Source organism: Myripristis murdjan, chromosome 21 (assembly GCF_902150065.1).
Source record: "Myripristis murdjan chromosome 21, fMyrMur1.1, whole genome shotgun sequence".
Classification (NCBI taxonomy): domain Eukaryota; kingdom Metazoa; phylum Chordata; class Actinopteri; order Holocentriformes; family Holocentridae; genus Myripristis; species Myripristis murdjan.
The window spans coordinates 19,928,066-19,955,338 of NC_044000.1; the positions used below are offsets into that span (position 1 = coordinate 19,928,066).

The 27,273-nt window shown below is 41.5% G+C and overlaps 2 protein-coding genes across 2 annotated transcripts in view; one reads left to right on the forward strand and one right to left on the reverse strand.

The window, feature by feature from the left end:
• Positions 1–6,183, forward strand: part of st6gal2a (ST6 beta-galactosamide alpha-2,6-sialyltranferase 2a) — a 36,649-nt gene extending 30,466 nt beyond the window's left edge. The window contains exon 7 of the mRNA XM_030081080.1: positions 2,510–6,183. Coding sequence (XP_029936940.1) covers positions 2,510–2,757 — 248 coding nt within the window. The 3' untranslated portion in view covers positions 2,758–6,183. The remainder of the gene's footprint in view (positions 1–2,509) is intronic.
• tmtops2b (teleost multiple tissue opsin 2b) lies at positions 1–27,273 on the reverse strand. Its single transcript, XM_030081081.1, has 4 exons — positions 26,907–27,273; positions 12,746–13,071; positions 6,341–6,574; positions 1–672 (listed from the first exon to the last, which is right to left on the reverse strand). Exons 1-4 carry the CDS (start codon positions 27,271–27,273, stop codon positions 457–459), a joined length of 1,143 nt encoding a protein of 380 aa, XP_029936941.1. The 3' UTR covers positions 1–456.

Below are 27,273 nucleotides of genomic sequence, written 5' to 3' on the forward strand. Positions count from 1 at the left end.
AATAAATAATTGATCAAGCATACTGAAACATAAGCATATCATGTCTTCTGTATACATAGACATATTAAGACATATTAATATGTATTTCACAGGCATTTTGTACCATTTTGTGCCTTGTAAGTGCAAAAACACTTAACAAATATAAAGATGCAAGGCCAAGAAAAAAAATTAAGACGCACACACAAATGGAGAACAATGTGCTTTTCATACAAACACTATCGTACACATACAGTACATAAATTAATCTTTGCTTAATGCACCATGCTTAATTTCACATTTTTCCTCAATATTGTACACACGGTCACCAACTGAGGGAGAAAAGGAGCACCAGTTTGTCAGACACTGCGAAAAATCGCCTTGTGGAGCAATACAGAGTGACAAATAAAGCCATGTGTACTTCATCATGTCTGTGGTCATGTTTTTTTTCCTGTGCGGTCGTGTTGAGGCTGCTCCTGCTCAGGAGTTGACCTCGGGAGGATTGGTGCGCTGAGTGGCTGGAGTGCTGCAGCATTGGTTGATGACGCCGGTGGAGATCTGGGTGGTGCAGGCCACGGTGTTGGTGTAGACTCTGCGGTTCAGCTGGATGACTGTGGTCTTAGAGGGCATTGAGGAGTGGCCGTTCTCCAGCAGCCTCTGATTACAGTGGAACAGAATCAGGAAACACCTGTAGAACTGAGGGCGAGATGGAGAGAGAGACAGCCGGGTTACTGTGTGTGCAGTGTATATGAACACACAGTTCATACCCACATGCCTGCCTACACTGAGAGCTGAGAGTGGTCAAGTCGCTGGCAGACATGGACTGATGCTAGTTTCACCCTCTTGAGAGTCTGTTCTCCTGGATCTGTTCAAAGTGTGGTCAGGCAGAAACCCTCCTGCTTTAGTGCACTTTGATGTCTTCAAAGTCAACAGGAAGAGCCATCTGGAGAGGGGAAATGGCCCTCTAATGGTCTGCTGTATCGCTGGAACTGCCAGTGTCTAGCATAGTTAGTGTGGCCTACCAGGTCATTAAACACACACAGTGCAGAAAACCCAGACAGCTTCCCGTGGGGATGCATGCACACGCTCTCCTGTTGCTCTGCATTCCCTAAATATAGTTGATGGAATTGAAGAATAACTGTCCCTTTTCACCATGGATCCTGTTTTCCCGTATTTCCCATCATACTGACTGATGATGACCAATATCTCATATATGTGTTCCGTATAGCTCTGCATACAGTGTGCCTGTTGGTTTGCATGGCTCCCCTTTACAGTCCTGTAGAGACAATGCACACCCAAAAAATGAACCTGAAAACGCCCACAGCATGCCCACACAGTGGTTTCTTGCTCTGTAATGAGACCCATCAGTTTCAAATGTCAGCGGCAATTATCTTAAATTATGCTTTCCTCCCTGTTGATGCCTGCTCGATTGTTGCTTTGGTATCGCCGACATTCACTTGACAAGCTGTGTCGGCCTGTTTAAATAGACCACGTTGTAAAACGATGCAGATCAGTGACCTTGTCAGATCATGGATAAACAGAAAATTAAGCAAACGCATGCTCCATTTAACAGTGAGTGCCAGTGTGATGAAAAATACATGCTTTGGGGTTGATTTTTAGGAGCACGTGTTGGCCACATTGAACTGTATTTGAGAGCCTCACCCAGCCAAGCAAGAGTTAAGCAGTTAATAAGACTTTGGTAGGAATCTGTTGGAAAAGTTCGGAGTCCAGGGGGAGAATGCCTGGAGTTAGGGCAAGTTTGAAAATTAGAGCGAAAAGCAGTGACATCTGTTGTGGTAACTCAGCAAGTCTATACATCTTATGCTGTAGCTATTTTTCATCACTGATGGACTTAACATTCCCACCAGGAACCAGGAACACTTACCGACACAGCACCTTAACCCTAACCCTGCCTACGTTTTCCCAGCTGGTGTGGGATGCACACTGTAGGAAGAATAAAATTTGGATTTGTGTAGAAAGATGTGAGATGGGTGTGCGCTCTGTTTATGGCAACTGATAGTGACTTTACATCAGGACTATGCTTTCACTTAACATCAGATCACCCATTAATAGCCATTTTCCACGTGGCTCTCTTCTGTCCCTTGTAAAGGTGCCATTTTAATCATCAGTATATCACTGTAAGTGAGAGGAGGAGGACATGTTTCCTGTGCACCCCATTGCTTCTTGTTTAAAAAAAGATAATTTTCCCTTGGTTTAACATGTAAGCTTTCTCTTCACAGAAGGATATAAGCATGTTGGAAGGGATTTTTTTTCATCAGCCCTAAACTTGTTCAAATATCTGCTAATAAAAAAAAAAAAAAAGCCTTTTCTCCATTTGTGCTTGGAAAAAGAGTGACACTGTTCTGTGGTATAAAACAGTCCAGCCAGTTTGCTGCAAAACCCAACTGTGATTTGTTAAAATGTTGCTTGTAGCACCTTGTGTGTGTGAAAAATGTCAAAGTGAAAGTGAATATTTTTGTAAATATGAATATCTAAACTGCAGTTTTTGTGTGTGTGTGTGTTGCCATTCTAGGAATCCTCCTAATGATGGTGCTGTGTGAGCAGGTGCATGTGTATGAGTACATCCCCTCCATGAGGCAGACGGACCTGTGCCACTACCACGAGCGTTACTACGATGCTGCCTGTACACTGGGTGCCTACCATCCACTCCTATATGAGAAGAGCCTGATCCAGCGGATCAACACCGGCCCTGAGAGTGACCTCAAGAGGAAGGGACGGGTCACTCTCCCTGGCTTCAGCACCGTCAACTGTGACATCTGAGAAATGAAATCTGAAATGTTACCCTCTGAGCCCAAATGTACACACATACACACCCAAGCCCTTTTGGCTGAGTGAGGGAGAGGTGCAATAAAGCCGCTGGAGACAAGGAGACTGGAGACTTTACAAGTTTCAAATTAGACCTGTGAAGAACACAAGCCATAGCCCCTCAGGGTGGGATCAATGTGGAGCGTTGTGACAGACCTTGTCTTCATCAGGATGTTTTTACTAGACCAGAGACTGGCGGCGAAGGGCCCGTCTCTGAGAGTAATGGGTCAACTGGCCTGAACGGACTTCTCTGCTTTAGCTGAGCCACATTAGAGGTGGAGATGACTAGGGTAGCAATAGATCCGTGTTTTTAGATAGACAAGTGACTTTTCAGTATCTGGGTGTGTTTTAATGTTGTAAGCTCTGTGTTTATCAATAGCTTTGGGTGGTCTTCTACCTAAAGGAAATTCCACTGTTTGTAAAGATGGATATTTGTGATTTTTTTTTTTTTTTTTGGTCCAAAGGGTTGTGAACATCTGACAAAGCAAGCAGTAGTCTGCACTGAATGTCATACACTTGTGCTCACAAACACACACTTCTACTGATGTACACCAGCTACACTTTCACTGACCTATACCAGCTACATACACAAATAAATGCACATACGTAAAACACAGTACTCAGACAGTCAGCCTACGCCAAACACTGTCACTCTCAGTGTTATTGAACAATACGGATGTACATTTTATGATTTTACAGCTTGTGCTCTTGTTTGACATTCCTCAGATATTTTCCTGTGACGTCAGGAGCCTTGTTTGGTTTATTTCACGCTGCTGATGTTGTTACTCTCGATACTGAATCACTGTCCTGTGCACGACTACACAAAACACTTGCCAACTCACAACCAGATCATCACTCCTACTTCGCACTTTACGGATGACTTCTGATTTAATGCCAAGAAGCCTCTTTGTCTTTTAGATAAAAGCCCAGGGTAAGGTATTGGTTGCCCTCTTTGGATTTATCCCACACAGTGAATACCTTTTTTTAACGAGGGCCTAATTAAATCAAAGTAAAAAGGGGCCAAAATGCTTCAATCGAAATAGGTGCTCAGAACAGCTGTAACCCTGTGCCTGGTGGTCGAATGAACACTTTCCTTGGGTTGCCTTTTGACTGTTCAGATATATGCGGTATTTATTGTGTATGCTATCGTCAGGACTGCAGTACCATTGAGTTAAATTGCAGAATAAGGTGTGGAGCAGAAGGAATTGTTGAAGCAGCGCTAACTGTACGAGGGGCTTCTCAGTTCTGCCTCATGTAAACACAGTGTGCAATCATCAGCCCCGATAGGGAGGTCAGTTCACTTATTATTGAATGTAATTTTATCACCGTTCAGTTCACCACTGAAGTTTGGTCTGTGTATGCAGCGCTCTCGGCGGGATTGCCTCTTTCTCACTTAAGAGCAGCACGCAGCTTTGAAGCCGCTGCAATGCTGCATCATTTCTTGCCGCTGCGAATTTCTCATATTTCTTGAACCCTGTGATATTGGTCTGTAGGGAAGACCCTTTCACAGCTTGGAGCTGAGCCCATGTCTTATTGGAGAAGGAATTTGAACCGGTCATATTTACAAGCTCACTCTGTCTCCTGCTTTGATGATTGTCATGTTTACACTGAGTTAGTGCCAGACTGACAGTGAGCTCTGCAGGAACAGTCTGTGTTTGCTGTGGGAGGGGTGAGGTGGTAGCTGTCAAGCCTTGTTACGTTTGACTCGCATACATTCATTGAAACCACAGGTTTGCATTTTTACCACTTTATCCTAAAGTTGTGCATATGGTCATACGTATGGTAATTAATTGCCAAATAACTCCTTTCTAAAATGAGATAGGTGTTAGCATGACATAGAAATACCATACAAACATGACAGGAGAAAAATATTGCCTCTAAAGGAGATTTTTTTTACTGCAAAATGTATTCTGTTCTAGAAAACGTTTTGGTGCCCATTGTTTGTGGTTTAGTACATGATGCTAAGATGTGTCAAAATTTGTTACTTTTAATATTGTAATGTGTGTTGAAGAAGATTGACTCTGTCCTGGTAGTGGATAAAAAAAAGGCAAAATGCAAAGCATTAAGTTGGAAGATGCTTTTTAATGGCATGCCATTATCCTGGTGTTTAGCATTGTGCTGTGTCAAGTAAATTACTTGGTATCTCTTTAGCAGGTGTTTGTAACAAGTAGCCAGAGAGAGTGGCCGGCTGTTACAGAGCCTCTCAGTTTAAATAGGAGACAGGAGTTTCTGAGGCATGACGAGATACAATATTCATTTGGAACCATGCAGATTTGCTTGTTTGATTTTTTTGTTGTTTTCTTTTTTGTTGTTTTGTTTTTTGTATTAATTTTTTTTGTGAGACAAATCCTCAAATGTTTTTATTGCTTGCGATTGTAACACACTGAAAGTGCAAAAAACCCTGAATCTATTATACATGTACATTTCTAATCATTTTTATTACTTTCAGTGCACAGAGCATGCAAATCTGGATCAGGGCTAAGAGTCTGAAACTGTCCATGTCTGTGCTGTACTGTGCTGTAAGTAGACAGCATTGTCTTTAGTATTGTGAGAAGCAGAGGACTGTGCTACAAGAGATTTTTTTTTTTTTTTAAACTGGTGGTGTGCAGATTTCAGTGCATGCGTGTGGATGGGAAAATCACATCCAGCTGCGGTGCAGCTATTATTAGTTCCCTGGAAGCACTTCATCAAGCGCAGTGCCTTCTGGCAACTGCAGTACAACATTAATATTGTGCCATATTTAATTTCTTTTATTGTTTTTTGCTGGGAGGGTTAATGACAGGGTGAGGGCTCTTTTACAGTAATAGCTGGACTTCTAAGGTGCTATTGCTTTTCCGTTGCGATACTTGGGGTGGGATTTGATTCGACTTTGAAATGGCTCTTTAAGAAGGTATTTTTGTGTTCAGTATTCAGCAGGAGGCATTGTTCTGAAGTGCTGAGACGGGCAAAATATATTTGGAGGTCAGTGTTCTTCAGCGCTCATTATCATTTTTCACTTTTTTTAGCCCCTTTGTCTCCTCTGTTGAGACCTACAGTCTCTTTTAATGTGTTTCTCTCTCTATTCTGTATTGTGGGTAATTGCTGCGCCACACTGCCTCTAAAGGATTGTCCAATTTTTGAGTTTCACTCTGTACATCTCCTTCAAGTTCTTTCAGGATCCCTCAAAAGAGGAAGAGGAGAGGAAACATTCATGATGGACCACAATAGGAGTGAAGTACCTGTTTCACTCCCAGTAGCCTTAGGGTGTTCTTTTTAAGAGTTTTTTTTAATTTGTCATTTGAAGGCCCTTTTATTACACTTGAATGGATATTTAAATAGACCATTTATATGATTTCAGCTGGTGTTAATTTGTCTTTTTTACTGTGTAAATAAAGTTGTACATGTACAGTATTGTTCTTGTATTTCCAATAAGGACTTTGAGACATTCAAACACTGCCATTTAAAAGAAAACGCACACGCACGCACGCACGCACGCACACAAGCACGCACGCATGCACGCACGCACGCACACACACACACACACACACACCTCACTCACCTGCTTGTTCATGAGAATGTAGATGAGTGGGTTGATGACGGTGCTGCTCTTGGCCAGTAGTGAAGGTACCACACTCGCCACAGGGCTAATGATGTTTGGTGGACCGAATGTCGCCATCATGGCCACCACGCCGTAGGGCATCCAGCACAGCAGGTAGCAGACCACTGTGGTCAGGACCATAAACAGTATGTGGTACTCTCTCCGCCGGGCTGCAGTTTTACGGATCTTACCCACCTATGGGTGAGAGGCAGAGAGAAATAAGGAAAGGAATGGAGAGGTTAAATTTTCTCCTACGAGGCTCCCCGCACTCAAAATCAGCACAAAGCCAAATAAGCTGAGATGCTCTGAAAATTGGAGAAACTCTGATAAAGAATAGCCTCCACGCTGGAATATGACTGTAATGATTAACAGCCTTAAAATTTAATGCGATGCCTGTAATCTTTATGGCAAAGCGTGAACATAAAACCAAGAATAACAGGTTTTACTTCACCTCAAATCAGAGGGAAGAACCGTGAACATCTACTCTTAAGGATGGAGGGTTTACTTACGCATGAGGGACATAATTACTTGATCAAATACCTTGTTACACAGGGGTAGAGTATGAGAGAATTTAGAAGAAAAGAAATGCCTTCATACATCTTGATATCTCCAGGGAACAAGTTTAATTCAGCTCCCAGGAATGCCACTTTCATAGTTATTTTCATTAACTGTCTCCAGCTGCACCTCTTCCTCTTCTAATCCCAATAAAATCATCTTCTAATAAATTTCTCCATTAATGTCCCTCTTTTAATCTCATCATACTCAACCTAGATTTCTACCACGTATCAGCTGCCTTTTTTTCAGTCATCAATCAACAACTCCCTTATTCTGGACCCATTTCTGCTGTCACCAGAAAATAAAGCGTTCACACAATCAAAAATCCACTGGGAGCCTCATCAGTTTCAAAAAGGACAGTTTATATTAGTTGTGCCGATGATGGTCAGGTGACTGAAACATTCACTTTTTTAGACTGAATTAAATTTCCTTTTGGCGTTTGGTGAACCTCTCTGTGGATTTCTGAGAGTGTACGAGCTTTTTCTTCTGATGTTAGTACAAACATGCTGATGCACACCTGTTAAAGCCTTGAGTGAAGAGGGCAAACATCCACACACTTGTTAGGATTTCTATTTTTTATGACCAGGTTTTTTTCAATTATTCCCCAAAGAGCAGAAAAAAAAAAAAACATAAAATCTTTCATCTCATGGTCTGCCTTTCTACAGTGCTTTACAATGTCTCCTTTGCATTCACTCACATAGCAGAGGCTGCAATGGAAGATGCCAAGCAGCTCATCAGGAGTGGTTAAGGGTTCAGTGTCTTGCTCAGGGGCACTTCAGCACGATCTCTGGGTGAGCCAGGGGTCGATCCAGGAACCCTCCAATTACCAGACAACCGCGCTATCTCCTGAGCCATGCCGCCCCACAAGACATACAGTACATACACACCTGTCCATTTTCTTTTTTCATGTCTGTCTGTATTATGTTATATTCATTTACAATGACTTCTTGCCCTTGGTCCTTCCTTCCAGCCCCCCTCCAGCTCATGGCTGCGACAGCACTTGATAGGATTTTTATTGTTCCTGTCAGTCTCCCCTCCCTCCTCTATAGATGGAAAAAAAAGGTGGGAAAGTCCACTCCTGAATAATTGATTTTGTCAGCTGAACTAACAGACAGACGAGCTGACAGAACGGGGGCGATAGTCTCACACATACAGTAGATACACGGCCCAGCACTTTGCCACTCATTTCATTTTAGAAAAGACGTCTGCACGCTTGATCCAGCTAGTTTTCAGTTTCATGGACTATAAACATACAAATAACTGCTTAATTAAATGCCGAAATGCCCTGCCTGTCAAATGATATTAATAAAACTTTATTTATATAGCACCTTTGATTCTGGGCGAGTAGCTTCACAATAAAGTGAAAAAACAAGACAATAAAATATAATCAGGTAATTTAACAAATGCAAATACTGCGTGATGGAACCAAGCAATCAACTGAATAACAAACAAAAGAGGTGGCAAAAGCAAGAAATAAATAAATATCCAGACATATAAAAGATGCAGAGAAACCAAAGGAAGCCACAGAAACAATAAAATATTTTAAAACAAAGGAAGACATAAAAATGTAAAACAAAGGAAGCAATAAAATATGTAAAAGAACAGGATAAAAGAATGAAACAAAGGAAGCTTGACAGTTAGTTAAAACCGATTTGAATAAATATGTTTTCAATTGTCATTTAAAAATGTTCACAGAGCCTGCATCTCTTAGAGCCTCAGGCTTTTTTCCACTAAAAAAGCCTGAACTGCCGATTTTCTTATTTGTGTGACAGTTTGTATTAAAAAAAATGGCAGAAGAGGATGTAAGAGGCCGTAAAGGATTATAAAATGACAGAGAATTAGTATTGTAGGTCGGTTCCAAATCATTAAGAGCCTAAGAAATGAGTAAAATAACTTTAACATCAATTGTAAAAACACTGCATGGGAGCCAGTGCAGGTTAGCTACAACGGGGCTGATATGCACCAGCATCACAAAAGCTGCTCTTATGGATGTAATTTTGTTGTAAAAGTATAAAACAAATTTTTCACATCTGGAGGAAGATGCTTGGTCCAGGAGACAGGGGCAGGACTGAACACACAGTTTATAGTTGTGAACAGACTCTTTATTGTTACTTTCTTCAATCATCTTGAAATGAGCTCTTCTTGGCCAGCGTATAGCGCGGCTATATTGGATGCAGTAATTGGATGCCAGTAACCAGCTCAGAGAATTCATGCTCGGTGACTAGTGACCTTTTATGAACAGTAATTTCCTTTTTCTTCATGAGTGCCGGCAACAGGGCATCAAAAATACATCACTAAATCAAGTGTCTTCCCAAGATGGTGGGTGGACCCAGTGACATGCTGGGTGAGGTCTAGATTCTCAAGTAAGGTTTTGAATTCACATGTCTAGGAGTCATTGTGTGTGTGAGATCATTAAAATCACCAGTAATGATAATCCTGCTGTGGCTTGGTGTGACTGAGAATACAAATTCAGAGAATTCAGACAAGAAACAAGGATTTTGCTTGGGAGGACAGTAAATATCAGCACAGAGGACAGAATGTGTGCTGCAAAATCTGTTTAAAAGTACCTAAATGTTTATTAAATTATTAACTGCCAGCTGAGTACATTTATATTGCTTTTTATACACAAGTCCACCACTACAGCCACTGGCTCTAGTCAAGCTAAAATGTTCATATTCAGGCAAACATAGTTCAGTAAGCTGACTGGCATCATTTTGGCTTTAACCATGTCTCAGTTAAAAATATAAAATCATGATCTCTAGAAGTGATAAAATCATTTAGAATAAAAATTTGGTTGCTAAGTGATCTCACATTAAAAAGGCACAGCTTAAATAATGTAGCCTGGAGGTGTGTGGCTGGGATAGTTTACTAAAATGGTAAAGGGCTGCCGAGGGAGTGCAGTTAAATTCCTGACATTAGCAACACAACACAAAAGCTTAACAGCTTTTGTGTTGCATTTTGTAAATGTTATCCTCGGGGTAATGATGACCTGTATTGCTGCATCAACATAATGATGTGAAGTGTGGCTTGGGGAGATGATTTTATCTAGGGTATAGGACTTAGAGACTCAGACCTGGCAGCTTTAAGTGGTATAACAGATAAATCATAATCTGGATGTGTATTTTTTTGAATGGATACAGAACCAAGAGGATGCTGCGATCGAGGTAGTTGTGAGGTTATCAGCGTTGTTTCACAGTAAGGAGAAGACCAATATGAGGAGCCTTGGCATGAGAGCAGGGCCAGTTCAATCTTCCAGCGCTGAAGATGAAAGCCACTGTAGTTTGGGTGAAGACCGTCATGCTTAAAAAGCCTGGGTCGGTTCAGGAATGTAGTAAAATTGTCCACCAAGGGCATGTTCCTGCTGCTACAATATCTCTTAAGCCATATGTGAAGCTGGCGAACATGGCTGAATTCAACGTCTCCAAAACAAGTTGGTGGTAGTACACTGGACCTTACACACTTGTTTCTAGCAGTGTGTCAATGAAGGCAATGAAGTCAGACTTGAGTTTCTGAGATTATTTGAATTTCAGGTTATTAATTCCAGCATGAGAGATTATGGAGGATACAGGTGATGGTTAGCATGGGTGCTGATGTCCAAAACACAGACACCCGATGACAGCAAGTTTGTGTTTCGGGGAGTGACTCGCGACGGACCATGGATCACCCGACAACAATGGCAGAGACGCGCTGCTTCCTATCACAGGCATGCTGGTTTTGGCAGTGGAAAGGCCGGGCATGAGCGGAGGGAGGATGGCAGATTGTTTACCCTCACCATATTAACTCAGACAGGCAAATCAGTGATGTCAGTAATGGCTGTTGCAAGGTCTGCCAGCAACAGTAGCAGCCAAACCTCATTCAATCCCAAGATTTGATAAGAAACTGGTGCAGCTAAGGGCGTCCATTCCAACGGGTGTGCTACATGAAGGTGGTGCCAGTTTTTATGACTGATTAGATAGTTGAAAGTGTGTTTGAGGGTGTTACACAGCCACTGGCTGCACAGGTTCCACTTGTGTACAGAGCAACAGGAATGTGGATGCTAATCAATTTTTCCAGTGTGACCTGCAGAGAGGTAATTTTGAGTGAAGGGCACTTAGTGAAAGCTGCTTATTGCTACCAGGGGCCCCTTCAAACAGAGGGAAATACTTACTTATAGCGTGGCCGCAAGCAGTCAACAAATTAAAACAAGCTGCTCGCTGTAAGAAAGACCAGCGTGGACTGTGTGTTTATGTGTGTGTGTGTGTTCAAAGGAGATGAAAGCAACAGTGAGTGCATTATGTATGGTAAGTTAGACTATACAACACACAATTCAATATGTAGCATTTACATGTTTCTGTAGTGTTTGTATTGTGTTTCTGTGAGTCAGCAGCTTTGTCCAAGCTGCTGACATTTCTAAAGTGATTTCTTGAGGCAATCCCCTGCTTAGCTAACCCACTTTACTCTCAGGGGTAAACAATTTAAATTACTCAGAGTGCAGGGGATTGAATTCACACAGCATGCACACAGAGTCGGTCCCCAAGACTCAGCTAAACCCCATGCACCAGTGGTTTGTGTAATATTTTTGCTTATATTATTAAGAAACTGGAAACCACTTTTATTGTATGACTTTGAGGGACACTTTGGAGGCCTGCATATCCTGGCTGTCTTTGACTAATATTTGTGCTGGGCTCTTTCTTGTTTCTCAGCTTTGAACAGAGGAGGTGTTAAGCTCAGCTCTAATCTCCTACAGAGTAGCCCGAAGCCTAAAAGATATTGAAAAGGAAAAGTCCCTGAGGTCCACTTTACATTGTCAGACATAATCAATTTGCGATGCCTTCCAGAAGTTATTATGAGTTTTGACGTTTTCACATAACTACTTTCTCCAAACCTGTCTTATTGATTTTCTACTTTGGTAAGTGATTTCCCAAAATGCCTTTCAACAACCCCAAGAGCACGGGCGTGAAATTGTTGCTTTCAGTCAAAGGTGGACAAATGGTTATAGAAATATAGCGAGTTGGCCAGCTAGCTCATGCACATAGGGAAGTGTCTACATTCACTACTGCACCCCTTATTCAGAATACAACATGTGCTGTGTGTGTGTGTGTGTGTGTGTGTGTGTGTGTGTGTGTGTGTGTGTGTGTGTGTGTGTGTGTGTGTGTTAAACAGCATTTTGAGGTATATTTTCCTTTCGCAGCCTTACCTTCATGGAAACACACCTGTAAGCTACATCAGTGACCCAAGCTGCCTGTTGTCAGCACTGGCTGACTGATTCCCACTATGAATCCCACTGGAGTTCTGGGAAAGATATGCCCACTCTCCCCAGTTCAAGGCTGTTTTAACAAATCGGCAACAGGCAAATTAACTTGCTGACTAATCACCGCACACACCTCATGTATATTTATCAAATATGCCCTCATGCAATTACTCATACTGCCATAAATAAAATTTTCCTCCTCTGATAGCTACGAGTAACTTACACTGATGGCACATGAGCCCAGAAAAATGAATACCTTTGAGGTGGAGAAAAATATGTAATTGATTACCTCCTTGCCATATGTGGCTTATATCCCAAAACTATTACTTTTGACATGGAGCTGAAAATCAATTGCAAGTGGATCAGTACCCTGACAACTGGGGGAAAAGGTGATGCTGAAAATGAAGAGCAGGGACTGTTGATAGTACTGTATATCATTTACATGGCAGTAAGTCTTCTGAAAACTATGTCACATCAAAGTGAATTATTACTTTGTGTTTTAGGGTGGGTGTTTCCTTTAACATCTCACAGTCAGATAGCAAGCCTCACACATGCAGATACTTTACTCTTTGTGTCTCTACCTGTTTGACAGCCCAAAGCAGCCGGCTGTAACAGTAGACCATGGCCAGGATAGGTAGACCCAGGCAGAAAATGAAGAGGCAGATGATGTAGGAGTGGGACTGGGCCGTCCGAACCTTCCAGGACACAGAGCAGCTTGTTCCTGCCCCCTCTAAGCCATAGCTACTCCAGCCCAGCAGGGGAGGGACTGTCCAGATCAAAGAATACAGCCAGGACCCCCCGACAGCCAGCAGGGGCTTGCGGTAGTCCGGCCCACGCTTGTTGTATACAGTCAAAGTGCTGTAGCGGTCATAGGAGAGGATCACCAGAGAGATCAGTGACACAATACCTGAGAGAGAGAGAGAGAAAAGGAAAGAGGTCAAGAGACAGTGAGTCATGTACACGCTGACATTTGTCATCTATAAAATAATGAATTACAAAGTATCTAAATTTGCATGATACATGTGGTGTAAAAAGGGCAGTATGCCTATGTCTTGCCCATATATACTGTAGATGCTGATGAGTTACTACATCTGTTCATCCATGATGAATGAATATTTCTTTTTCTTTTATGTAGTGGTTTTGTCAGAGTGTCATTGTTCTTTTGTGTCTTTTGGTTCAGAGGTTACTTAGAGTATCATCACCTCTCAGGAACGATTTACCTGTCTCTAGTTTGGATTTATGCCTGCTCTGCTGATAGAAAACCCTTCATTCTGCTTTAATGGCGGACAGGGTCGATACCTGGGGATTGTTGAATTTTTATTTAGGAGGACAGAAATAGGCAGAGTGCAGATGGCGAGAGTGTGGCTGAGATGTCAGCTCTGATTCATCAGGTAAAAGTTCATCATGCAGGTTACTCACCACAGGACCACAAGTGTCCCTCTGATTCTTATGGTTCAGCACACATAAATTTTCCTTTTTCTTACTTGCCCACATTTCTATTCAACACGCACACACCCACACAAACATACACACACTATATACCTTATCAGAGAGCTGCTTGTAAAATATACCGATTCTGTAGTTTTGTTCAATAAACCTGCATTTTAAGCTGGAACTGGAAAGACAGATATCGTGGCATGATTTTTTTTTTTTTTTTTTTTTTTTTTTGTGAAGATTAGTAGCTTCTTGACAGGACCATTAATCATACTGGGAACCTTAGAGACAACAGCAGCTCTCTGAGGAACCAGCGTATGAACAAAGCACTCACTGGTTCTGGACGGGTTTTATTGACATGCTCCAGCCCAGACAAACGAAGTAGCTGCACTATGATCAGCCACTGTGTATCCAGCAGTGTTTTGGGACCCCTCGTTGCAGATCTGCCCCCCTACTGTGGTGAAAGGCTCAAACAGAACAAAGGAGCCTGTTGATTCTTCTCTCTCTCTGCTGCTGAACCTTGCCTACCACTTTGCACTGCTGGACAGCAAAGTCCTGGTTCAGTGATTCCTTTATTGTCCCTGTGTTGTCAGATTATCTCCTCACCTGCTGTTATGTTACAACTGTGGTCTGAAATGACATTACATAACAACAATTGGACAGGAATTGGTCTCTTAAGGCCCGTTTCCACCGCAGGAACTTCGGGGTAATTTTACGGGGCCAGGGCCGTGGCCGTGGCCGTGGCCGTTCTCACATGTCTCCACCGCCAGAACTACCCCGAAGGAGAGAGTTCAGGAACCTTTACAGGGGCTAAAAAAAGCCCTGCCTCGGGGTAGGGACTCTGAGCGGCTTTACAGGAACCTTCCTCCTCCTCCGTTCTCTCAGTGGAGACACGGCAGGTGTGAGGGCCGAGCGAGACGACGTTCCTGTAGTAGCTCCTGCCCCCCCAAATACTACCCGGAACATTTTGGTGGAAGCCTTTAGTCTTCTGTGGAAGGTCCAAAAGTCCCTCTATACCCAAATCATGATTTCATTTCTGAATTCACTGACCTGCTTACAATCATGTTGTTATCTCATTCCACACGTTGACAACACCAAAGGCCAATTTACACCTGAATTCCTGGATGTTACTGAATCTTTTGACGCTACATGCAAAAGGTCCCACACACCATATCGCATCCTAGATCTGCCGATATCATTTGGTTTTAGTCTTGACAATATGGCAAAGATGGAGGTGTATCTTTGGCCACTGACAGCAGGCAATATTTTTCCCTAGGATGGTGAAGTCATGACCTAATTGACTTACATTCACTCTCTACAACCTTTCCCTAATCTTATGACTCCAAAAACACAATATGTCTCAAATCTTATTTCAGCTTTATAACTTTACACCAATGTTATTACATTACTTTCAGAGAAAATAGTTTAACCTCAGTGCAGGGGTGGATCTACCAAGGTGGCAGGGGGTGGCATTTGCCACAGTTGTCTTGTTGTTAGTCTCACCTCATTAGAGAAGCGGGACAACACTGTTTTTAGCCTGGTAGGTGTGTGGGATGAACAGAACCTGAAAAACAGATTTTATTTACAGCTCCATTTTTGCATGACAGTTTTCTATAGAGCAGCTCCTGGCCATCAACACAAAAAATATTTATAACAGTATTAGTGGGAGTCAGGCAAACATGTTTTCTTATGTCTGGAGGTTCCCATTAGTAGGCCAGGACATCTCTGTGACACCGCAATAGTTATTTTATGATGCAGTAGGCCAAATTTTGAAATTGCTAACAGTTTGATTACTTGTCCAGCTTTATTTTCTATGAAAGTAATTTTTAATTTTACCTCACAGTTGTTTAGTCTGTTGTGGGACAGAGGTGGAGTGGAAACTGAATGCAGGTCTAACTGTGAATAAACTGATTATGCACTAAAGTTGGACGAATGATCCATGGCTGATATGAGTGCCTCATTATTTCTACAACAGCCAAACAAATGCAAATGAGACTTACTTGTTACTCAGCGTACCTGCTGGCAGCAGTTTTGGAGAAGAGTTGGTGGGCCCTATTGGTCTAATGGTGCAGAACACAGTATTTTGTGGGAAGGCAAGGCAGCCTTATCTGTAATGTGTTTTTCATGTACAGGTAATCCCTGCTTTGCTCAAGAGTGAATAGAGAAATTGTTGTGGCAGCACTGGCTCCTCTAGGACTATATTGTAAAAAGCAGGCAAAACATTTTCGAGTGATCACATTTTACCCTCTGAGCCAAATCTGCTTTCTACCAGTTCGATTCAATTCAGTTCAATTCAATTCAATTCAATTCAATTCAATTCAATTCAATTCAATTCAATTCAATTCAATTCAATTCAATTCACTGCCTTTACGAATTGAATTGAACTGGTAGAAAGCACTTCAGAAATATTGACATTTTCTTTGCTTGCCAGTCACCAAGAAATTCATGTCTCATGTTTTGCAGATTACTGCAGTGCTCTTTTCTCGGCCCTCCCCAAGAAATCAATCAACCAATTACAATTTCTTCAAAGCTGTGCAGCTCACACCCTGCCAATAACCAAGAGAAGAGAAGACGTTTGTTGTATATTAGGATGTCTGCACTGGCTGCCTGTGAGCTTTACGATTGATTTTAGGATCATTATATTTTTCAGGGATGTATGAGTCTGCCACCCTCTAACATCTCAGATTTTTTTTTTTTAACTCTTGGTGATCCAAAGTCTAGACTGAAGACTGAGGGTGATCAGGCTTTTGACCAGCTCCCCCCATGACTCAGACAAGCACCCACATTAGCCTTTTTTTGAATCACATATAAACACTCTTTTTTGTTTTTATAATTTCTTTTTATAACGTCTACATGATCTTCATTTTTTTTCCTTAATTTTCTCTTCTTCCCATATCTTCTTATTTCTTTCCATTGGATTCTTTTATCTGTAAACCAGAGTGGTACACTCCACAGTGAAACGTACTACAAAAAATAAAGATGATGATGATGATGACAGTGAGGGTCATTGTTGTTGTTATTATCATCATTATGTCTAATTACATCATTCCTTCTGTCTTCTTTATAGCACTTCTGCCGACTCAGTCTGCACACGGCCTTTCCAACAGCCTCTGATCCCAGTAATGTTAAATTATTAAAACCTGAAATGTTAAGCATGATGTCCATTTTAGTGAAAACACTGTTTCTACACCATTTAACTAATAACACATATTAAAATAAAAAATAGTGACCTGAAGAATGGAACATAATTACCACAGCACTGCAGCTCTAAATTTCTGCATTGGACGTAATGTAATCGCCTGTAGATATTTGATTATAAATGCAGAAGACCATGCTCAAAAATGTGCAAACACACTTTTATTGTTATCAGTCACAGAGCTGAAACCAGTGAAAAAGGGAATTTAAACTTTTCATCCTTCCTGTGTTAAATGTTCTGTCTGCCTGGGGTCAGTGTGGCATGTTTTCTTTCTCAATAGAGCTGGGATTTAATGCCCTTTTAACTCTCTGTTATTGACTTCCAGATGGGAATACTGGGCATTTTAAACCATGGCAGTTTATGCCGCATGTTTGTTTGATGGTAAATGCTAGTTATATAACAGTAGCTGATAGTATGGAACAAATGCAGGGGACAAAAAGACGGATTTTGACAGCTAGAGGAGAGCGTAAGCAATAGAGAATCCGTCGTGAGAAAAGAGCACATGAGAGAAGTTCGGCTGTGGAGGAGAAAAGACTTGCAAAGCAGCTAATGGGTGAGAGTTGGGAAGGTGAGGTTTATTATTAACGACACTGAGGCTCAAACATTATCCATCATAATGTGTGAGATCATCTAACAGCTCAATATGGGGCCGGCAAAGGAGAGAAATGCCATAATTCCATGTGCGTCATCACACGCACACACAGACATGACTTTCACACACACACACACACACACACACACACACGCACGCACGCGCACACACACCCATTGGCTCTACTATACTTGTGGGGACATTTTATTGACTTACATTCATTCTCTACAGCCTTTCCCCAACCTTCATCTGAAACTATAATCTGTGCCATATTATCAGTGCTGATTGCCGATAAGTGACATTTGAAATATCTGTTCCTGATTGGAACCGAGGTCTGCCCTTCTGCTATTTTTGTGATTGCTGATTGCTCCCGGAAACAGTGAGGAAAAGCTAAAGATGCCAACTCAAACTAGCATTCCTCTGACCTTGATTGTAGACACTTGGACTTTTCTTATCCACACAAAACACCAAAAATGTGAAAACTATTCTGATTGCACCATCACTGGAGGGAATGAATAAAACTCACAGCACTGCATATTTTTACAGGTTAAAAAGTTATTTCTGGAGGGATGCAGTCACATCTGAATTTAGTTATTCCAGTTGTATGAAAACTTCAGCTGAGATCAGATTACACATAAACACACACACACACACACACACACACACACACTGCTGATTCTGATTACTGGTTTTTACCGGTTTCTGTAGCTGAAGTGGTCATCGCCCTCTCAGCTGGGGCTGTAACGTGGCCTTGGGGTTTAACTAGTGATCAGGGTCTAAAATGAACTTTTTGGCTCATTAGCTCATGGCAGGTAAACTGACTAAATTTACCAGCCCAAAATATTTGTTACCAGCCATAAAACTGCATCATGCATCATTTACATACTGCTTTTGAGTTTCATATTTTAGTCAGGATCCTGGGGCGCCTATGTCGTCTCAGCAGCCTCTGAGACTTTCCTCTTTGAGCTCATGTTTTCTTTTGTGGCTTAACATCATAAATGTGTCACCACATCTCTAGTAGCATGTGATGCATTAGTGTCTCTAAGGCAAAAACATGGACAGACATGGTGTAGAGAGAGCCAAATAGTGGTAAGCAGCTTTGATTTGATTGGCTGATGTCACAGTAGTTGGACAGTTTAAACCTGGCTGGTGACCCCAATGTATTTACTCGCCAAACCAAACATTTACCCACATTTGGTGAGTAAATGGTGTTAATTTTGATCCCTGCTGGCGATTCTAAATTAAATTTCTCCAATGCAATGAACCTGGTGCAACAGCACAAATAATGACATTATTTTCACGACTCGTCACAGTATGTGTCATTTTTAGAAGAGCAGTCGATACTGAAACACACTGACTAGAGGCAGCAAGTCATTTCATTCACACATGGGTCTGCAATCCGAGAACTTGTCATTACACACAGCCGTGGTACGGTGAACATGGAGTGTGCAGTTTCAAAGCAATTTTGTGCTGCTTGAATGCCACAGTCACATCACCGGGGTCCTAGAGGTGGACAACAAACAGGTCATTGATCTTTATTCCTTGTCACATCAGACTGTCCCTTGGTATTGCATCTGGCCGGGAAGGATCGTTGTTTCTATGGCAACAACCTACATAGTGATCGGATGGATTTATTGAGTGAAATTGAATGTCTGAAATTAAATTAAAAACAATGTTAGTTAAGCTGGTTGGAAATTGACAAAACTAAGACCTGCTTTGACCTTTTCAACTAGGCTTTCTGAATGAAGACTAAATGAAAGGCCGATGCATCTCTAAGCATCACCCTGTACTGCATCCTCAGTCCTGAGAGTCGTGCTGTGATAGCAGTGAACGTGAGTCTAAGGCAGGATGTAGAGCCTCATTCCCAGGACTCCTGTATTCTGTATCTCTGGTCTCTGGGGTTTACAGAGAATTATCCACATGGTGACTTAGAATGAGCCATGCAGCACCTCCAATTCCCCCTGAGTACACAAACTCCCAACACTCATCCATCAATTAGAAACAAGGATTACACTCTCCATATGGACCTTACACACATAGTCATGTGTTATCGTGCACTTACGGCAAAAAGCCTTGGACTTATGACTGGTTTTATTGTTGTCATGTCATTATGTTACCCATGCAGATTAACAGCATTACCATTTTATGAAAAAAAAAAAAAAAGAAAGAAAAAACATTGCAGGAAACTTATGTCTTTGTTCTTGGCAGTGGTCCCAGAGCTAACAAGTGTGAGAGAGTTCAGACATAAGTACAATGCGGCACATCAGTGATGCTTCACAGGATAGCTTCACATGAGCCATTATTAAGAAGGCAGAGGGAGACACGCTTGTCAAACAGAGATACTACAGACTGACTGAGGAAAGGGCAAAAACCGGCTTACGACATACTGATGACATTGTATCACAAGTTGTGATACAACAAGCTCAGCTTTTTTATTATAGAACAGAAAGCTCGAGATAAGCCGTGGCTGCTTATTATGCAGTGGAATGGTAGAACATACGTGGCCACCCTAAGGCGCTTTGTGCAATAGTCATGAAATTTAATCTCCACGTTCATGTCCCTGTCTTTATTTATTTATTTATTGTGCCCATGCACACAAATTGAATTTGTGTCATGAACATGCCTAAATTCTAGGTAGCTAGGTAGCTTTAGCAAACAAAACAAATTGGTAAAATAATGACTCAATATCAGCAGAAAACTTCTCCTGCACTATAATATGGGGGTTGAAACTTTCAGGCTTGTTGCCCTTCTAGCCACACCCAATCAGTGATGTGGTTGCCATTGATGGCAGCTAAAAATACCTGCTGCCCCATCTCTGATTGGGTGTGGCCAGAAGTGCAACAAGCCTGAAACTTTCAACCCCTAATGGGCAATGCATCATAAGTTTTTTGGTTTTTGTGATTTAAGGTAAGATTTAGGGAAACGGTTAAGGTTAGAGGAGGGTAATGCTTAAAGTTATAAAAAGGAAAAGGTCATAGATAAAGTTATCAAATATTAACCCTACGTAATGTAAAGGCTCATTTATGCTCAATGTTAAGCATGGATACAGATATGGATAGAGCCTTCTGTCTTCTGTCCGTACTCTGCCTTCATTTCGTCTGTGTTTCTGAATGCTTTCAGGAAGCTTACGGATACGGAAACAGAGCAGTACCACCGCAAATTCTGGGGGCAGTGCAGCCAGTAGTTCAAGAGAGACTGGTCTTGACATGAAGAAGTCAATCTCTCTCATTGGTAATATCAGAGAAAAAAAAATGTTTCCTGCTGTGGTGATGTGTTTAATGACCTCAGAGACCATCACTGCCTCCACTTTTGCCTTTCTGTAGCAGATCCATTATTACAACCTCCTCCATTGTCGCAATACATTTTGTTGTCACAAACTTTTAACTCTGCGCTGCCCTCTATTGGATTTATTGCTTTGCATCCATGCCAACGGAAAGGACGCATGGAAGTAGGCGGGCAGTGACATTTGCAACATTTCAAATGGACATATCTATTTTTGTACATAAAGGGAGCATAAATGAGCCTTAAAGGGAAACAAACAATGGACTTTAGAAGTGAACAGTGACCTCCAGTGGGAAAGTTGTATTGATTGACCTATTCATCGCTCCACCTACCTCCTAATGTGGACTTTCTCACTCTATATTCTACCTCAGGGTTTGTGGCACAGGCATGAAACACACTTTAAATTGAAATATATTACTTTGAAAGTCATGAAAAAATGGACAATTTATGTCTAAGGACACAAATCTGTAGACCGAATTTGGTGACTATCACGAAAATCCATGAGACTGGGCTGTATAGGTTTTGACAATGATGAGCCAAATTCAACTGATTATCCAATAATTAATTATTACTCATGATGACTTTGATGCTATTGGTTGAGGTGCTTTTTTTCTTGTTGCTGTTAGCTTGATGAGTGGAGCACACATAATGTTCTCAACAGCATAAAATATAGTCAAGGCCTTTCCTTACAAATGGGCTTTTGTAATTGCTTCATTTCAGAAACCATTGTGGTTGTTCTGGATGAATTTAATGTTGCAGGTGTTTTTATCTGGAAAGAAAAATGAAACAGTGCTGTCACCAAGGTGAAACTAAGAAAATAAATCACAATGGAGAAGGGTAAATTGTCATTTAACAGAGGAAAATGGACGAGAGAGGGAGTGATGGAGACATGAGAACAGCTTGGGCAGAAACAGCCATAGTGTGAAGGAAATCTTTGTTAATCAGAGATCCCTGTTGCCAGCCTCCAGTGAGTCTACTCACAGCTACATTTTCTCTGTCTTAGGGCTAAAAATGACCACATCCTGGAAATTAGCACCTATGGACTCATAAAATTATAATCATCATCTTATTTCGCATGCATGCCATTATAATAAATACTTACTGTCTACCTCTATAAAGGGCATTGAGAGCGGACTGCTTTAACAAGTCTACTTTCTTGTTTAACGGCTAAAGGTTGTAAATGGCTGTATTGTAAATGTACTGTATATTAAAGGAGCAATCAGTGATTTTTAAGACTAAACATGAATATGATGGCTAAAGGTTTCACTTTTTTAGTGCATTCTTGGCAGGCTAGTGAGTGTTGTGTTGTGCTGGAAGATGAAGAGAACACCATGAATGCACCTTACTGGCTGCCACTTTGGGAGAGTCAGACACCATTAGACAAAAAAGCATAAAAAGATGAAAGGGAGAAGAAAATCATGCCAGCATTGGCAGACACATCTATTAGAGGAGCGAGGTTGTTTGGCAAGATATTTCTGTTAATCGTTCCATCAAGCATTAGCATTTTTATGGTAGCATTCAATCAATGCTACCATAAAAATGCTAATGCTTGATGCAACGATTAGCTACGAGCCCATACAATCTGGCCAGCTGTTAGTCAGCAGCAGCTGTTGTGACCCCCCCTGCAGTCCTAGTGGATCTTATACATTCTGTAATGTAACTGATCCACTGAATCTGCAAGACATAGGATGTTTAATTAAAATCTCATTAACCTGTGTATTAGAGTCATTAGAAGGGAAACCCATCCACCCACAGGTGTTGCTGAGTGTCAAAAACGTCATATCTGCCGTTTTCACGTGCGGAGGATACTTCGGGGAAAAATACACTTTCCAGGAAAATCTCTTATTGCTCCTTTGAAGGGAAAACATGCAAATGAGTAATACTTTCATTGCAATGCTATCACCTCAAGGTCAGCGGTTTTCAATATGCTGGTCACAAGATAATTAACATGCAGGAGAGAGAGAAGAAAAAACATTTTTAATATGCAAAATGATCCCTTTTTTTTTTTTTTTTTTTTTTTTTTTTTACATTGTACTGAGTTGCCGAAAAGGTTGTCATGTGTTAGATGGGCTGTTCACCACCCTGTGATAGGAGGGTAGGGGGAGGGTGAGAGAGGGTGGGGGGGGGGGTTATGAGCAGGGACTGATTAGTTTTAAGGGGTCACATCACACGCCAAAAAGATTGAGAAGCACTGCTCTAGGTAAATATAATTCCATACTGTCGTTCCACCTTTCTGTTGAAAAGTTGTGACAACACACTCAAAGGCTCATCACTATTCCAAACATGGTGCTGCTGTCAATTTGTATTCATTGTGGAGCCATTTGTCTCTCTCGTTCAGCTACAACTAAAATGACAAAGTGATGAGCCTAATAACACTGATGAGCTTGAGTCAGACTTTTCGTTTAAATCTCATACATCACACTTAACTTTCCTTAAGTGTCTAGCAAAGTCTATTAAAAGGCATGTGTCGGCACTGGAGTGGCTAAAACGCATGCTACTTGATGAAAATAGTAAGTCAGCCATTGAATAAACATGGCTTTGAGTCATCCTGCACCTCAGTGTTTTTTTTTTTTTTTTTAATCATCCTGCTCTGTTCTTGAAGAAGACAACAGGTAAACTGACCTTTAAGATGCACTAATCTGGGGATCAAGAAAAAAAAAAAAAAAAAAAAAAAAATCCTGACCTTGTCATGTGAATTGGTTCAACCGTGGACGGTTCACTGCATGAATAGAGGTCAGGACATGTGGAAGTCATACAGATGCATGTGTGCTGCCCTCTCTGTATGGGACTCTGTACATCCTCATCGTCCTCTGCTCTACGTGACTTCAGAGTCCGCCTTTTGTTTAAGTCATAGGTAATAGCTGGTGATCAATCAAAAAACATGTATATACGCACACACACACACACACACACACACACACACACACACCATACCACTATAACATATGATGTGTGAGTACGTGCTCAGGCTTTAGCATATCAGCAGAAGCCCCTCTCCTATCACGCACCTTATCTGAAGGAGGGACAGGAGGGTATGGATGGTGGCAGAGCAATTTATGAGGAAAATGAATTATCAGAGTCAGGCCCTGAAAAGGCTTTTTGCTGCAGCTGGCTGTTTAACCAAAGCACTATGCAATCCTCACACAGGTTTAAGCCTGGCCATGAGTCATTGGGCACAAGAAACCTATGGTGTAATGTTCTTGTAATGAGGCCACTCCAGGGGGAGGACAAGGTGTACCATGGGAGCACATGTCCTGTGTTTGTCTATATAATGTGTGTGGGTGGATTTATTCAAGTAGTCGTTTGGAATGCCAGGGCTGTAAAGTGGGAGACAGGATGCAAACAAACGTGTGTTTCTGAATTGCGAATGTGTGAGCGCGTTTTTGTTTCTTTGTGTGGATGTGGAAATATGTGTGTGTGTGTGTGTGTGTGTGTGAGTTTGTATGTAGCTATGTGTTTCCATGTGACTGCGTGTACGTGCCTCTAAGCAGTCTGGCCCTGAACCATGATATGTCGTGAGGGACAGAAGTATCTATGAATTACCTGCAACAAGAGATGGAAACACAAAAGCGAAGCGTCTGCACAGACAGAGAACAGCAAGGGCAACCTGAAAACAACATGGGAAATGCAATACAGCTACACAACAATAGTATTCTAATATTAGTTCCATTGTGTAATTTGTGTGTTCAAAGATAAAGATCGACATATTGACATTCATGTTCAGTGCATAAGAAAATGATGAGAAGAGAAAATGAGAAAGGAAAACTACAGCCAGAGTAATAAAATATTATATTCTGTGCCTTAAGTGGCATAGCGCAGTGGTTATTACACAGAATTGTTGCTTATCATCAGTGAATGAGGGGTGCACTTGTAAGACCATGTTTGCTCGGTTGACTCACCTATGCATATAAATTCATAGTTTATATCATAGCGTCAAATATGGCTGCACAAAAAAATCGATATAGGTGAGTATCGCATTATTATTTTCCGCAATACTGCATTGATTCTCTGGCCCCTTCTATTGATACATCATTTACTGCTGTCATATGATGTCTGATGTTTTGACGTCTACATTTCAGGGCAAATGCATAAGTTAAGTTAAACAATTGCACTTTTCCCTGCCCTTTTGGAATGGGAATTTTTAATTAAATAGTTTTTACCAGATGTTATGCGGTTGTATGCAGTTGTATCATGATACTGAAACTGTATTGTGTCACGTGTTATGAGATGTATTGTATCATGAGGTCCTTGCCAATCCTCAGCCCTAGTGTCAAACCGATCTAAGTTACATGATGTAGAGTCTTTAAAATAAGTAAAAATAAATTACTAAATAAGAATAGAATTTTTTTTCTTTTGGTTATGGTGCCTTGTGGTATTTGCTTGAACACACTGTTCACCAACATTTACTTTCATCACTGCACCACTGGTTACACAAATCACATACCTGTGTATATGTCTCACACACAGTATAGATGGAAATATTGTAATTACACACAAAAGAAAAGACATGCAGGTGCATGCAAAAGTGTGCAGGTGTGCACGCAGACAGGTACACACACACACACACACACACACACACACACACACAGGTGAATATCAAGCTTGGACACCTTTTCGTACAGCACAAAAAGAAAGGGGCATATAAAGGCTGTTATCTTAAATATTCCATCTGAATATCTGAACCCCTCAGGAAGAGCCTCTGGCTTCATGAGATATTTCTTCTACTTGTGTGTTTGCCAAGATAAAGGTTGACAGATGGATATTCTTTATGTTTTTCATGCCAGTCTACACTGCTCACTCTATCTGCAGAATCCAATTGGTATTGCTATTCTAGAGATGTGCATATGCCTGTGTGTGTGAGCTGTTGGAGCAGATGTGAATTGATTTCTGTGCAGCAGTACATTCTCTGGAATCTTGAAAGCTGATAAGCAGACCATTAATTTACACAAGGAAATGAACATACATGTGACACGCACACACACACAAACAAAAGCACTTTCACTGGCAAGAATCGGCTGTTGCAGTTAGAATAATAGCCGATGCAATTTCTCTTAAAAAGTGGCTGGCAAGAAGAGCAACAGTGTCTCGCTGAGGTCACTGGTCAGCTCCTTGTTGCTAGTTAAGTAAAGTCATCTTGACCTCATCTTCTTTGTCTGCTTCAAATGTCAATGTCATCTCAGACCGCTTTCGATCAGCTGTCATGTCCTTTGTGGAGAACACAGCAGCATTATAGGCTATTTGGCGTGTGAGTTGATGACTAAACATATACAGAAATCACTGCTTACACAAACTCTTTTATAAAAATGCAAGTTTGAAAAAATGGTGTAGGCATTGCCATATAGCCTTGCAGTTTGATTTAGTCAGACAGTCGTAAAGTAGAGAAGGAGACGGGGCAGGAGGAGCACAGGGGAGAAGGTTTTGGAAGGATTCCATCTTAAGACAGCAGGGGCGAAAGTGTTGGCACTGGATGAAAACCTATAATTTATCCAGGTGCAAGGCTGTTTCACTCTGGGGAATTATAGTCTTGAAATCATTTATGACTCCAAATGGCCAGAAGGCTCAAGCTAAAAACCTTGACTCCAAATGTATGGATGTTAAAACTTTTTTTTTCCAGTCATAAATCTGATTTGCTATATTTGCAACTGGTGTCTGTAAAAATAGACTTTTTACTAAATCAACTCTTTCTTATTTCATATTCATGCTGACTTCAGCAGCCAAGCTCTTTGAGTTATCCCTCCCAAACTAGATATCAAGATGTCAAGGAATTTTGGGATCCCTGAAGATAATATTACTGATTATTTTGCAAGTGTTTATGATAGCAGCAACAGCAGTAAGCCTTTTGAACTCTAATTCTTATTAGACTATTAATCACTTCGAATTCTATTTAAATCATTGAACAGATGGCCCCTGATGTGCAGAAGCAATGCCATGCTGTGTAGGAGTCTATCCTAGTATATTAATTTGCCATCAAGTGGTCTCTTATCTTTCACAGTGACAGATGACTGCAGTGCAACTGGCTTTACTCAAGGGGCTCCAAACAGTACGCTCCTTATAGGGAGTTCCCTGATTCCAACGCTGGTGCAAAGAATTGAAAGAATAAAATAAAACTAGACATCAAATCCACTCCTCTCTTAATATTAAACTCAAAACGCTTTATGAGGCCAGTAGGCTCATGCTTGTTTCTCAAACTCAATCTCTTGCAATGACTTTTCCCCTTGGAGGTCTCCAAGAAACTTACCAAAGCAGGAATTGATGAAACCGTACCAGCTGCAGCCGAGGCGACCCAGGAGCCACTTCCCCCGGATACTGGAGGCAAAGCTGAGCGTGGTGCCGAACACGCACACCAGCATGTCACTGACACTGATGTTCAGCAGCAGCATGTTGACCGGTGTGCGCAGCGTCTTGAATTTGCAAAACAGAAGCAGGACAACGAAATTGTTCAGAAAGCCAAAGGTCATGATCAAGCCCAGGACCACGGACAGCACGACAAAGCCGGCCGGGGAGAGAGTCTCCGTGTCCGTCGGCATGTCGTCCCATTCCCGGTCATCGCTCACGTTGAAGCTGTAATTGAGAGCAGCCTGACCAGAAAACATCCTGCGGTTCAT

Excerpts from the sequence above, each read along its gene's own strand:
- tmtops2b (XM_030081081.1), bottom strand. The coding sequence starts at position 27,273 with ATGAACCGCAGGATGTTTTCTGGTCAGGCTGCTCTCAATTACAGCTTC. Across the intron at positions 13,072-26,906 it reads TTTCATCAATTCCTGCTTTG|GTATTGTGTCACTGATCTCT; the intron begins GTAAGTTTCTTG and ends TCTCTCTCTCAG. Across the intron at positions 673-6,340 it reads ACATTCTCATGAACAAGCAG|TTCTACAGGTGTTTCCTGAT; the intron begins GTGAGTGAGGTG and ends TCTCGCCCTCAG.